The sequence below is a fragment of the Rhinoraja longicauda genome, chromosome 6 (genome assembly GCF_053455715.1).
Source record: "Rhinoraja longicauda isolate Sanriku21f chromosome 6, sRhiLon1.1, whole genome shotgun sequence".
In the NCBI taxonomy this organism is placed as follows: Eukaryota; Metazoa; Chordata; class Chondrichthyes; order Rajiformes; family Arhynchobatidae; genus Rhinoraja; species Rhinoraja longicauda.
Genome location: NC_135958.1, coordinates 74261765 through 74275929, shown reverse-complemented (window position 1 = coordinate 74275929; position 14165 = coordinate 74261765). Strand labels below are relative to the sequence as shown.

The 14165-nt window shown below is 48.6% G+C and overlaps 1 protein-coding gene across 1 annotated transcript; it reads left to right on the top strand.

The window, feature by feature from the left end:
- Positions 1-9177: 9177 nt before the first annotated feature.
- On the top strand, positions 9178-10429 carry LOC144594947 (inward rectifier potassium channel 16-like). The gene has a single exon (XM_078401889.1). The coding sequence runs from the start codon at positions 9203-9205 to the stop codon at positions 10427-10429; it is 1227 nt and encodes a 408-aa protein (XP_078258015.1). The 5' UTR covers positions 9178-9202.
- The last annotated feature ends 3736 nt before the right edge of the window (positions 10430-14165 follow it).

The following is a 14165-nucleotide window of genomic DNA, read 5'->3' as shown; positions in this document are numbered from 1 at the left end:
GGAAGATTGTTCCCGATGTTGGGGGAGTCCAGAACCAGGGGTCACAGCTTAAGGATAAGGGGGAAGTCTTTTAGGACCGAGATGAGAAAACATTTCTTCACACAGAGAGTGGTGTGTCTGTGGAATTCTCTGCCACAGAAGGTAGTTGAGGCCAGTTCATTGGCTATAATTTAAGAGGGAGTTAGATGTGGCCCTTTTTGCTAAAGGGATCAGGGGGTATGGAGAGAAGGCAGGTACAGGCTACTGAGCTGGATGATCAGCCATGATCATATTGAATGGCGGTGCAGGCTCAAAGGGCCGAATGGCCTACTCCTGCACCTATTTTCTATGTTTCTATGTTTCTATGTAACATTTTCGCACAAAGGGTGGTGGGTGTATGGAACAAGCTGCCAGAGGAGGTAGTTGAGACAGGGACTATCCCAACGTTTAACAGACAGTCAGACAGGTACATGGATAGGACATGGGCGGGTTTGGAGGGAAATGGACCGAACGCGGGCAAGTGGGCCTAGTGTAACTGGGACATGTTGGCCGGTGTGGGCAAGTTGGGCCGAAGGGACTGTTTCTAAGCTGGATCACTCTATCACTGAAGCACAAAGCTCTGGAGGAAAACAGCAGCCAGCATCATCAGAGACCCACACCACCCTGGCCACACACTCATGCCATCGGGAAGAAGGTACAGGAGTCTGAAAACTGTAACGTCCAGGTTCAAGAACAGCTTCTTCCCTACAGCCATCAGCTATTAAACACTACAACCTCCAATAAGCTCTGAACTATATAGACTATTATTGTTATTATTGCACTATTATTGTTTGTTTGGTTTTTTACGTACATATGCATACGTGTGTGTATAATGTTCGGACACTCTAGAGGATTGGACACGCTAGAGGCAGGAAACATATTCCCAATGTTGGGGGAGTCCAGAACAAGGGGCCACAGTTTAAGAGTAAGGGGTAGGCCATTTAGAACGGAGATGAGGAAGAAAAAAATTCACTCAGAGAGTTGTAAATCTGTGGAATTCTCTGCCACAGCATTCTCTGGATGCTTTCAAGAGAGAGTTAGATAGAGCTCTTAATGATAGCGGAGTCAGGGGGTATGGGGAGAGGGCAGGAACGGGGTACTGATTGTGGATGATCAGCCATGATCACATTGAATGGCGGTGCTGGCTTGAAGGGTCGAATGGCCTCCTCCTGCACCTATTGTCTATTATCTATTGTCTATTGTCATAATGTTAAACCTACTACCATGTAAAGTTGCTGAAGGACATAGTGCTGACGTGTTTAGTACAAAATGACTAGAGATTCTGTAGATTAGACGTGGTGGGTTGGGACACATTTTTGTGAGGACCAGCTGGGTCAAATGATCGTACAGGTAGGATAAAGGATGAAGGGCGGCACGGTGGCGCAGTGGTAGAGTTGCTGCCTTTCAGCGCCAGAGACCGGGGTTCGATCCTGACCTCGGGTGCTGTCTGTACGGAGTTTGCACGCTCTCTCTGTGACTCCGTGGGTTTTCTCCGGGTGCTCCGGTTTCCAAAGACGTGCAGCTTTGTAGGTTAATTGGCCTCTGGAAATTGCCCCGAGTGTGTGTAGGATAGTGTAAGTGTGCGGGGATCGCTGGTCGGCGCGGACTCGGTGGGACGAAGGGCCCGTTTCCGCGCTGTATCTCTAAAGTTTAAATGTTTAGTTTAGTTTAGAGATACAGCGCGGAAACAGGCCCTTCGGCCCACCGAGTCCGCGCCGACCAGCGATCCCCGCACACTTACACTATCCTAGAGGGACAATTTCACGTTCATACCAAGCCAATTAACCTGCAAGCCTGTACGTGTTTGGAGTGTGGGAGGAAACCGAAGATCTCGGAGAAAACCCACTCCGGTCACGGGGAGAACGTGCAAACACCGTACAGGCAAGCACCCGTAGTCGGGATCGAACCCGGGTCTCTGGCGCTGTAAAGCAGCAACTCTACCATTACACCACCCTTAAGTTACACCCGTGTCTATGATTTTTGAGTAGCATATTCCAATATAAGGTTTATAAGCACAGAAGCACAGAAGCACACAATTTTTGCTATTGAGGACGTGCAGCGTAGGTTTACTAGGTTAATTCCCGGAATGGCGGGACTATCATATGTTGAAAGACTGGAGCGACTAGGCTTGTATACACTGGAAAATAGAAGGATGAGAGGGGATCTTATCGAAATGTATAAGATTATTAAGGGGTTGGACACGTTAGAGGCAGGAAACATGTTCCCAATGTTGGGGGAGTCCAGAACAAGGGGCCACAGTTTAAGAATAAGGGGTAGGCCATTTAGAACTGAGATGAGGAAAAACTTTTTCAGTCAGAGTGTTGTGAATCTGTGGAATTCTCTGCCTCAGAAGGCAGTGGAGGCCAATTCTCTGAATGCATTCAAGAGAGAGCTGGATAGAGCTCTTAAGGATAACGGGGTCAGGGGGTATGGGGAGAAGGCAGGAACGGGGTACTGATTGAGAATGATCAGCCATGATCACATTGAATGGCGGTGCTGGCTCGAAGGGCCGAATGGCCTCCTCCTGCACCTATTGTCTATTGTCCAAGACTGCAGCATTAACGTTCTGTGCATCATGGATTCAGAAAATGGAGCATGCAAGTTTGAAGTGCCAATGGCAAAGAACATGTGACAAACTTATAATAATTATTCGGCCAAATGCTGCATAATAGGAATTGATCAAACTTTGTGGACTGAAAATGTGTGCATGTAGGAGATTATTTAATATTATGTCCAAAAATAGTGTTTTAAGTCCTTAGTTTGAGTACAGTGTGGGAGGACTTGCAGACATTATCTGGCAGTTTAATCATCTTCCACATCTTTTAGTTTCATACATAATCTTATTTTTGGGTATTAAAGGGAGAAAAGAATTTGGATTCTTCTTAGAGAGCTGATTTTATAGATTGTATTTCAGACTGTTAAAACTCTGATTACGTCTCACCTGTATTTAGACATGGAGCATAGTACAGTGCAGGAACAGGCCATTTTGGCCCACAATGTCGATGCTGACCATAATGCCAAGTTGAATTCATCTCCTCTCCCTGAACGTGACACATATCCCTTCCATTTCCCTGCCTATCCATGTCCCCCGTCCAAAAACCCCATCAAACACCAGTATCATATCTGCCAAGGATGCAGCCCAGAACGCCACAGGGGATCCTTTTAGATTTAGATTTAGAGATACAGAGATACAGCACAGAAACAGGCCCTTCGGCCCACCGGGTCCGCGCCGCCCAGCGATCCCCGCACACTAACACTATCCTACACCCACTAGGGGCAATTTTAACATTTGCCCAGCCAATGAACCTACGTACCTGTACGTCTTTGGAGTGTGGGAGGAAACCGAAGATCTCGGAGAAAACCCACGCAGGTCACGGGGAGAACGTACAAACTCCGTACAGACGGCGCCCGTAGTCAGGATCGAACCTGAGTCTCCGGCGCTGCATTCGCTGTAAGGCAGCAACTCTGCCGTTGCGCCACCGTGCCGCTCTGCTTCTTCCCTGTGGCTATCAAACTGTACAACTCCTCTTCCTTCTGTCATGAGGTAGACTGAGACTGAAACTGCCCCCCACCCCCTATCCCCCTCTCGCCAATCTTTGCACACCCCCCAATCCTTTCCACTCATCACTTTAATTTCATGTTTCATGTGTTTTGTGGTTGTGTTTTTATGACTGTTGGCAGATCAATCTCTCTCCTGGGATAAATAAAGTCCCATCGTATCGTATTGTGTCGTGTTGCCTCCAGAACCATCCCTTGAGAAAGATAATATCCCCACCCCCAACCTCTACCTTCCGTCTGAAGAAGGGTTCCGACCCGAAACGTCACCTATTCCTTTTCTCCAAATGTACAACTGCTACTACTATTACTATACACTTGGACAGTATCTAAATGATTTTCACTGCAACAACTTGGTACATATGGCATATAAAGTACCATTGACACAAGCACCATTGAAACTTAGATGGAGCATCTTGGACAAGTTGTACTGAAGGTCTTGTTTTCATTTTATATGACTCTATGACTATGTAAAGGTCTTCCTTAAATGTCACGAGTTCAAAGGTTATCGGAGTAGAATTAGGCCATCCGGCCTAGCGAGTCTATTCTGCCATTCAATCATGGCTGATCTCTGCCTCCTAATCCCCTTTTGCTAGCCTTCTCCCAATAGCCCTTGACACCCGTTCTAATCAAGGATTTGGCCACCTCTGCCTTAAAACCTCCACTGACTTGGCCTCCACAGCCCTTTGACGAAAGAGGTTCCTCCTCACCTCCTTTGTAAAAGAACGCCCTTTAATTCTGAGGCTATGACCTCTGTTCGTAGACTCTCCCACCAATGGAAACGTCCTTTGCACATCCACTCTATCCATGCCTTTCATTATTCTGTAAGTTTCAATGAGATCCTTCCCCCACTCAACCTTCTGAACTCCAGCGAGTACAGGCCCGGTGCTGTCAAATGCTCATCATATGCTAACCCACTCATTCCTGGAATCATTCTTGTAAACCTCCTCTGGACCCTCTGCAGAGCCAGCACATCCTTCCTCAGATATGGGGCCCAGATTTGCTCACTGTGCTCCAAATGCGGCCTGACCAGCGGCTTCCTCTGCCTAGCAGAGCCGGTTCTTACGCTTAACAACTTCTCCTGTGACTCCTCCCACTTCCTCCAAACCAGAGGCGTAGCTATGGGCACTCGCATGGGCCCTAGCTACGCCTGCCTCTTTGTCGGGTACGTCGAACAATCCCTGTTCCGGACGTACACCGGCCCCATCCCCGAACTCTACCTCCGCTACATCGACGACTGCATTGGTGCTACCTCTTGTACCCATGCAGAACTCACTGCCTTCATACACTTTACTTCCAATTTCCATCCTGCTCTTAAATATACTTGGACTATCTCCGACATCTCCCTCCCGTTTCTGGACCTCACTATCTCCATCACAGGAGACAGACTAGTGACGGACATTTACTATAAACCCACTGACTCACACAGCTATCTGAACTACACTTCTTCCCACCCTGTCTCCTGCAAAAAGTCTATCCCCTACTCCCAATTCCTCCGTCTACGCCGCATCTGCGCCCGGGATGAGGTATTTCACACGAGGGCATCAGAGATGTCCTCATTCTTTAGGAAATGGGTCTTCCCCTCTCCCATTATAGATGAGGCTCTCACTAGGGTCTCTTCTACATCCCACAGCTCCGCTCTTGCTCCCCCTCCCCCCATTCGTACAAGGACAGAATCCCCCTCGTTCTCACCTTCCACCCCATCAGCCAACTTATCCAACAAATCATCCTCCAACATTTCCGTCACCTACAACGGGACCCCACTACTGGCCACATCTTCCCATCCCCTCCCCTTTCTGCGTTCCGTAACTCCCTGGTCCACTCGACCCTTCCTACCCAAACCACCCCATCCCCGGGCACTTTCCCCTGCAACCGCAGGAGATGCAACACCTGTCCCTTTACCTCCCCCCTCAACTCCATCCAAGGACCCAAACAGTTTTTCCAGGTGAGACAGAGGTTCACCTGCACCTCCTCCAACGTCAGCTATTGCATCCGCTGTTCCAGATGTCAACTTATTTACATCGGCAGAACCAAACGCAGGCTCGGCGATCGTTTCGCTCAACACCTTCGCTCAGTCCACCTCAACCAACCTGATCTCCCGGTGGCTGAGCACTTCAACTCCCCCTCCCACTCCCAGTCTGACCTTTCTGTCATGGGCGTCCTCCAGTGCCATAGTGAGGTCCACCGGAAATTGGAGGAACAGCACCTCATATTTCGCTTGGGCAGCTTGCAGCCCAGCGGTATGAACATCGACTTCTCCAACTTTAGATAGTTCCTCGGTCCCTCTCTTCACCTCCTCCTTCCCAGTTCTCCCTCTATCTTCCTGTCTCCACCTATATCCTTCCTTTGTCCCACCCCCCCCCCCCCCTGACCAGTCTGAAGAAGGGTCTCGACCCGTAACGTCGCCCATCTCCTGAGATGCTGCCTGACCTGCTGAGTTACTCCAGCATTTTGTGAAATAAGCACCTTATAGAGCCTCAGCTCCACTAATTCTGAAGGCACTGGGAACTGTGCCATCTAGTCTTTTATTTCAACGACCTAAAAGGATAATGCAACCATGAAAGGAGCTCAGTGGAAGGTCGCCTATTGGGGACATAAAATGGAGCTCAAGAGCCAGGTTAATCACAGCAGCAAAACATTTTTCTGGACGTGCCACAAACATAAAGAATGTCGTGAAACCTGCCCTCGGGATCATGTGTGAAGCTGTCATCTACAGGGGCGAATGATTGAGTGCGTGCTGATGGCTGTGTAAAGCTTAAGTGCATTTAGGAACAGGCATCGCTACCGACAAAGATCATAATCAATGCTATCCTTTGTCCGAAACCTGCAGAAAGCACCTTGCGATTCCTGAGACAGGTCCGTTCCGCAATTGTAACACACGAGTATGTTGCACGTCAATGAGTCTTGAAGGCGGCACGGTGGCGCAGCTGGTAGAGCTGCTGCCTCGCCTCGCCTCCCCGCGCCAGACACCCGGGTTCGATCCTGACCTCGGACGCTGTCTGTGTGTGGAGTTTCCCTGTGACTGTGAGGGTTTCCTCCGGGTGCTCCGGTTTGCACCCTCATCCCAAAGACGTGCGAGTCTGTAGGTTAATCGGCCCACTGTAAGTTTTCCCTTGTGTGTATGGGGAGCGGATGAGAAAGTGGGATAACATAGTGATCGACGGGTGCTGCACTGTAAGGAGTTTGTACGTTCTCCCCGTGACCTGCGTGGGTTTTCTCCGAGATCTTCGGTTTCCTCCCACACTCCAAAGACGTACAGGTATGTAGGTTAATTGGCTGGGTAAATGTAAAAATTGTCCCCAGTGGGTGTAGGATAGTGTTAATGTACGGGGATCGTTGGGCGGCACGGACTTGGAGGGCCGAAAAGGCCTGTTTCTGGCTGTATATATATGATATGATATGATATGATATGATATGATATGATGGTCGGCATGGACTCAGTGAGGGTGGGCTGAAGGGCTAGCTTCCATGCTATACCGATATTTCTTTTGGATTTAGATTTTTTTTAGATTTAGAGATACAGCGCGGAAACAGGCCCTTCGGCCCACCGGGTCCGTGCCGCCCAGCGATCCCCGCACATTAACACTATCCTACACACACTAGGGACAAATTTTACATTTTACCCAGTCAATTAACCTACATACCTGTACGTCTTTGGAGTGTGGGAGGAAACCGAAGATCTCGGAGAAAACCCACGCAGGTCACGGGGAGAACGTACAAACTCCGTACAGACGGCGCCCATAGTCAGGATCGAACCTGAGTCTCCGGCGCTGCATTTGCTGTAAGGCAGCAACTCTACCGCTGTGCCACCGCTATACCGATATGCTATACTAATGCCATGCTATACCTATATATATAGAACCATAGAGTCATACAGTGTGGAAACAGGCCCTTCGATCCAACTTGCCCACACTGACCAACATGCCCCATCTACACTAATCCCACTTACCTGTGTTTTGCCCATATCCCACTAAACCAGTCTTATCCATGTACCAGTCTAATTGCTTCTTAAACGTTGCGATAGTCGCTGCCTCAACTCCGGCAGCCCGTTCCATACAACCACCACCCTTTGCATGAAAAAGTTACACCTCAGATTCCTATAAAGTCTTTCCCCACTACATCTTACACCTATGCCCCTCTGGTTCTTGACTCCCCTTCTCTGGGCAAGAGACTCTGGTATACGGTATATTTTATACATATGCAAGATAGACACAAAACGCTGGAGTAACTCAGCGGGACAGGCAGTAGCTCTGGATAGAAGGAGTGGGTGGCGTTTCGGGTCGAGACCCTTCGACTGACAGTCTGAAGAAGGGCCTAGGCCCGAAACATCACCCATTCCTTTTATCCAGAGATGCTGCCTGTCCTGCTGAATTACTCCAGCATTTTGTATCTATCTTTGGTGGAAAACAGCATCTGCAGTCCCTTCCTACACACACACACACACAAACACACATGTGTAAATATATGCTGTATATACACACACACACACACATGCACATGCACACACACACACACACACACACACACACACACACATATATATATATATTTAGCATATTTACCATAAAAACGATTTAGCATATAAATACTATAGCATTTAGATATATGCTAAATCTCTAAACTAAAGTAAACGTTCCCTGCTACTTCAGGTCATTCAAATGAGCTATTTTGGTTCATTTTACCGGGTTGCATAGAAACATAGAAAATAGGTGCAGGAGTAGGTTATTCGGCCCTTCGAGCCTGCACTGCCATTCAATATGATCATGGCTGTTCATCCAAAATCAGTACCCTGTTCCTGCTTTCTCTCCATATCCCTTGAATCAGTTAGCCCCAAGAGCTATATCTAACTCTCTCATGAAAATGTCCCATGAGTTGGCCTCCGCTGCCTACTGTGGCAGAGAGGATGGGATGCTGCCACCTTAGGGGTTAATGTGGTCGAGGCTCCCCTTCCTAACTCACCCTCTCTGGTATAACTTTATTTCCTCACGGTATTTTCTCGGAAGTAACTTGTTTCAGTCCATTACTGTGGTTCTAATTGGGAGCTGGCCGAGCTTCCGTTTGGACACTTTACTTAATGCGTGCACCAGCGTGCTCCATCCTTTTTTAAGCGGAGACGGCGCAGAATGACGGTGGGGTGAGATGGCGCTTTGAGGCCGGCTCCGCGTAGTCCTTCTCATTGAGATGAATGATGTTGCGCTGGGAAGGAATCTGCCTGCGGGAGAAATTAGAACGCGCATTGATTTTTGCAGAGCGTTCCAGTGGAGGTACATGACAAGAGTGTTTTATTTAGAAGGAACCAACATCACCTTGGGTAATACTCTTATCGTTAACATAAATCAAACTTGCGAAACATACCTTTCCCCACTCTGTATACATTTGCTGATAATACCACATTCTTAAGTTTGAAAAAAAAAGATGTAAGGTCACTGAGCAATCAAATCGAAATGTCTATCTGCGGGCTATTGGTTCAACTGACATGTATCCTTTTGTTCCTTCAGGCCAATGCGATTTGTGGGGGAAGTTATATACGGGTTACAGCAGGCGGAGTTGAAAGACTTGGGCTCCCAGAAGTTGGACCGACCGTCAACTGGAAGCAGGTCCACAGTAGTCCTTGTTCGCGTGGGTCAGGATGAATTTCATCAACCTGAACTACCAAACTGTGTGCTCGGATGAAGACCGGAAGAGGTTTTTTAAGAATGGCTGCTACATGCAGGTGACCAAGAGGAAGTACAGGAGGCGTTTCCTACGCAAGGATGGGAACTGCAACATCCATTTTAAGCGGGCGTTTGGAGAATGGGAGAACTACTTCTCCGATATTTTCACCACGCTGATCGACCTGAAGTGGAGGCAGATGTTCCTGATCTTTTCCCTCTCCTACATCCTGTCCTGGCTGTTTTTCGGCCTGGTCTTCTGGATCACGGCCGCTGTCCACGGGGATTTGCAGGCCGGCGGGCGGAGCCACAAGCCCTGCGTGGACCAGGTGCACAGCTTCACCGGAGCCTTCCTCTTCTCCATCGAGACCCAGACCACCATCGGCTACGGGTCCCGGTGCGTGACCGAGGAGTGCCCCTTCGCCGTCTCCATGGTCACCTTCCAGTCGGTCATGAGCTGCCTGATCAACACCTTCATCATCGGCACGGTGGTGGCCAAGATGTCCAAGGCCAGGAAGCGAGCCCAGACCATCAGGTTCAGCAACAACGCCGTGGTCGCGGTGCGGAACGGCAAGCTGTGCATGATGTGGCGCATCGGAGACTTCCGGGAGAGCCACATCATCGAGGGCACCGTGCGCGCCCAGCTCCTCCGCTTCAAGGAGCACGAGGACCACAAGCTGTCCATGGAGCAACAGGACCTGAAGTTGTGCACGGGCAACGTGATCCTCATCAGCCCCGTCACGGTGGTGCACGAGATCAACCAGGGCAGCCCGCTCTACAAGCTCGGCAGGAAGGGCCTGGCCGAAGACGACTTCGAGGTCATCGTCACCTTCGTCTACTCCGACGACTCGACTGGTAACACCCACCAGTCTCGTAGCTCCTACACCCCCCTGGAGATCCTGTGGGGCCACTGCTTCAACGACATCCTCAAGGACAAGGCCAGCCACTACAAGGTCAACTACTCCCAGTTCCACAAGACCCACGAGGTGGCCATCCCTGACTGCAGTGCCGAGGAGTTGGACTCAGCTCCCCAGCAGGCGGTCAATGTGCTGACCGTGGCCGGGCTGGACAGCGAGGACGGCGAGGAGGGCAAGGGCGACAGTGCGGCCGGCCCCTGCGAAGACATGGAGCTGGAAGACCACCTGTGCGTGTGCCACCGACCCGACCTTGTGTTCAGGAGCCTCTCCATGGAATCAGAAATTTAATTGCAACGCCGGACGCCCTCTGAGCCAGCAATGGGGCCTTTGCGTGTTTAGGAAGTTGTGTCAATGCCTCCTCAGCCATGTTGATGCAGCTTGGACAGGCACAAAACGATGGAGTCCCTCAGCGCGTGAACCCAAGCCACCCCAAGCACCACCGAAACGGATAATTAAACACAGCAGATCAATCATAGACACTAAACTCTAGAGTAACTCAACGGGTCAGGCAGCGCCTCAATAGAAAAGGAATAGGTGACGTTGCAGGTCGAGACCCTTCTTCAGACTGAAACGACACCTATTCCTGTTGAGTTTCACTGTTGGTATCACTCGTTATCACCTTCCCCACAGCCAACAATGGACCATTGTGGGCTCCACCATTCCTTGATCGTCGTTGCTTTTTTTTTGCATATCTTTCACACATTTGTTCTATGTACCTTCCATATCTCTTGTTTCCCTCTCCCCTGACTCTCATCCGAAGATGGGTCCCGACTCGAAATGTCATCTATTCCTTTTTCTCCAGAGATGCTGCCTGTCCCGCTGAGTTACTCCAGCATTTTGTGCCTATCTTCAGTGTAAAGCAGCATCTGCAGTTCCCTCATATGCACTAATACAGCTTAGCCACCTTATACTTCCGTAACTGATTTACAATTAACACAGGAAACATTGCGAAAGGTTAGTTGGGAACCCCCCTCTCCGCTCTCTACCATCAAGGATGCGGACGAAAATGAGGAAAACGTTGCAACGTGATCTTAAATGCTTTGTCATTTCCAGCATCTTACTCGTAGAAAAGAACACAAAGTGCTGGAGTAACTCAGCGGGTCAGGCAGCACCTCTGGAGAACATGGATAAGTGATGTTTCAGGATAAGTGATGTTTCAGACAATAGACAATAGGTGCAGGAGAAGGCCATTCGGCCCTTCGAGCCAGCACCGCCATTCAATGTGATCATGGCTGATCATTCTCAATCAGTACCCCGTTCCTGCCTTCTCCCCATACCCCCTGACTCCGCTATACTTAAGAGCTCTATCTAGCTCTCTCTTGAATGCATTCAGAGAATTGGCCTCCACTGCCTTCTGAGGCAGAGAATTCCACAGATTACAACTCTCTGACTGAAAAAGTTTTTTCTCATCTCCGTTTTAAATGGCCTACCCCTTATTCTTAAACTGTGGCCCCTGGTTCTGGACTCCCCCAACATTGGGAACATGTTTCCTGCCTCTAACGTGTCCAACCCCTTAATAATCATATACGTTTCGATAAGATCCCCTCTCATCCTTCTAAATTCCAGTGTATACAAGCCCATTCGGAGATGGGAAAGTGGTGGTGTAGGCAAAGTGCTTTTATCTCTGTGTTCAACGTGTCTCAGACGAGCGGCATAGAAGTCACACCTGCTGGTTATAAAGATCTGACCCGAAAGGTATTTAGATTGCTTCAGTCCTGTGGGCATGGAGTCTGAGCAAAGAAACTGTGACTAATTTGACAATCTTTTAATTAAGCAACTTTCTGGGATGGGAGGTGCCATATTTCCTTCTGAGGCAATACTCTCCTCATCTCAGTTAACTGTGTTGCAGAAAAAAATATTCTGTTTCCAAAAATTTAACAAAAGATGTTGGAACTGAAATTCCAGAATAACGATTAAAAAAGATAATGCCGGAATCACTCAGCCGGTCAGACATCATCAATGGAAAGAGAAACAGAGTTAACATTACAGGTGGAAGGCCCTTCACTAGGACAGATGTGGCACGATGGCACAGCGTTAGAGTTGCTGCCTTACAGCACCGGAGACCCGGGTTCGAACCTGACCACGGGCGCTGTCTGTACGGAGTTTGGACGTTCTCCCCGTGACCTGCGTGCGGTTTGTCCGGGATCTGCGTTTTCTTCCCACATTCCAAAGACGTACAGGTTTGTAGGTTAATTGGCTTGGTAAAATTGTACATTGTCCCTAGTGTATGGGATAGTGTTAATGTGCGGGGATTGCCGGCCAGCACGGACTCGGTGGGCCGAAGGGCCTGTTTTGCGCGCTATATCTCTAAACGAAAAAACTAAAGATGCATTCCAGAATGTTCCTTTTCTATTTTTATCTGTTTATGATCTGCTTTGGGAGATTTTAAGTGGACACATGGAACTGCAGATGTTGGAATCTGGAGACACAAGGAACGGCAGAAGCTGAAATTTTGACGCAAGACGCAAAGTGCTGAGTAGCTGAACAGGTCAAGCAGCATCTCTGGAGGACATGGATACACAAAGGAACTGCAGATGTTGGAATCTTGAGACACAACGAACTGCAGATGTTGGAATCTTGAGACCCCAGGAACCGCAGATGATGGAACCTTGAGACAAAGGAACTGCAGATGTTGGAATCTTGAGACCCCAGGAACTGCAGATGATGGAACCTTGAGACAAAGGAACTGCAGATGTTGGAATCTTGAGACAAAGGAACTGCAGATGATGGAACCTTGAGACAAAGGAACTGCAGATGATGGAACCTTGAGACAAAGGAACTGCAGATGATGGAACCCTGAGATAAAGGAACTGCAGGTGTTGGAATCTTGAGACAAAGGAACTGCAGATGATGGAACCTTGAGACAAAGGAACTGCAGATGATGGAACCTTGAGACAAAGGAACTGCAGGTGTTGGAATCTTGAGACAAAGGAACTGCAGATGTTGGAATCTTGAGACAAAGGAACTGCAGATGTTGGAATATTGAGACAAAGGAACTGCAGATGTTGGAATCTTGAGACAAAGGAACTGCAGATGTTGGAATCTTGAGACAAAGGAGCTGCAGATGATGGAACCTTGAGACACAACGAACTGCAGATGTTGGAATCTTGAGACAAAGGAACTGCAGATGCTGGAATCTTGAGACTGAAGAAGATTCCCAACCCGAAACCTTGCCTATCTATGTATTCTACAGATGCTGAGTTACTCCAGCGCTTCGTGTCCTTTGCTTTGGAAGATCCTAGTGCCTACTCACCAGTCTGGTGACTCTTAGTTTCTCGTGTACTATCAGTGAAGTTAAATTCTGAATGACCATTTAAAATGTAATGAATTGAGCTGTTGGTTTGATGCTTGTAGAAGTACAATGAGAATGAAATACACTTGTGCAGAGTTTTGTTTCAGTTGGTGAGGAAACTGTGATAGCTCACGGATGACTAGCAACTGATGAATATGTATTTTCATTGATGATTTAAAATGAACATTGTTGTTACAGATAGGCAAATAAAAAGTTAACAACTCTGAACTGGAATACGAATACTGAATATTAATTGATTGATACATCATGGAAACAGGCCCTTCGGCCCACCGAGGCTAATATGATCACCCGTTCCCACTAGTTCTAAGTTATCGCACCATCTCATCCACTCCCTACACGCGAAGAGCAATGTACAGAGGATAATCAACCGACAAGCCTGCACATCTTTGGGGTGTGGGTGGAAACCAGGGCACACGGAGGAAGCCTGTGCGGTCGCAGGGAGAACATGCAAACTCCACACAGACTGCATCCGAGGTCAGGATCGATCCTGAATCTCTGGCGCTGTGAGGGACTTGGTCTACCAGCAGTGCCATCGAGCCCCCCATTAAATATGTTGATTACGTTCCCAAGCTTTCAATGCGTTACTTCTTAAGGGGTTGGACAGGCTAGATGCAGGAAGATTGTTCCCAATGTTGGGGAAGTCCAGAACAAGGGGTCACAGTTTAAGGATAAGGGGGAAGTCTTTTAGGACCGAGATGAGGAGGTAATTTA

Coding starts and splice junctions, on each gene's coding strand:
- LOC144594947 (XM_078401889.1), top strand. CDS start 9,203: ATGAATTTCATCAACCTGAACTACCAAACTGTGTGCTCGGATGAAGAC.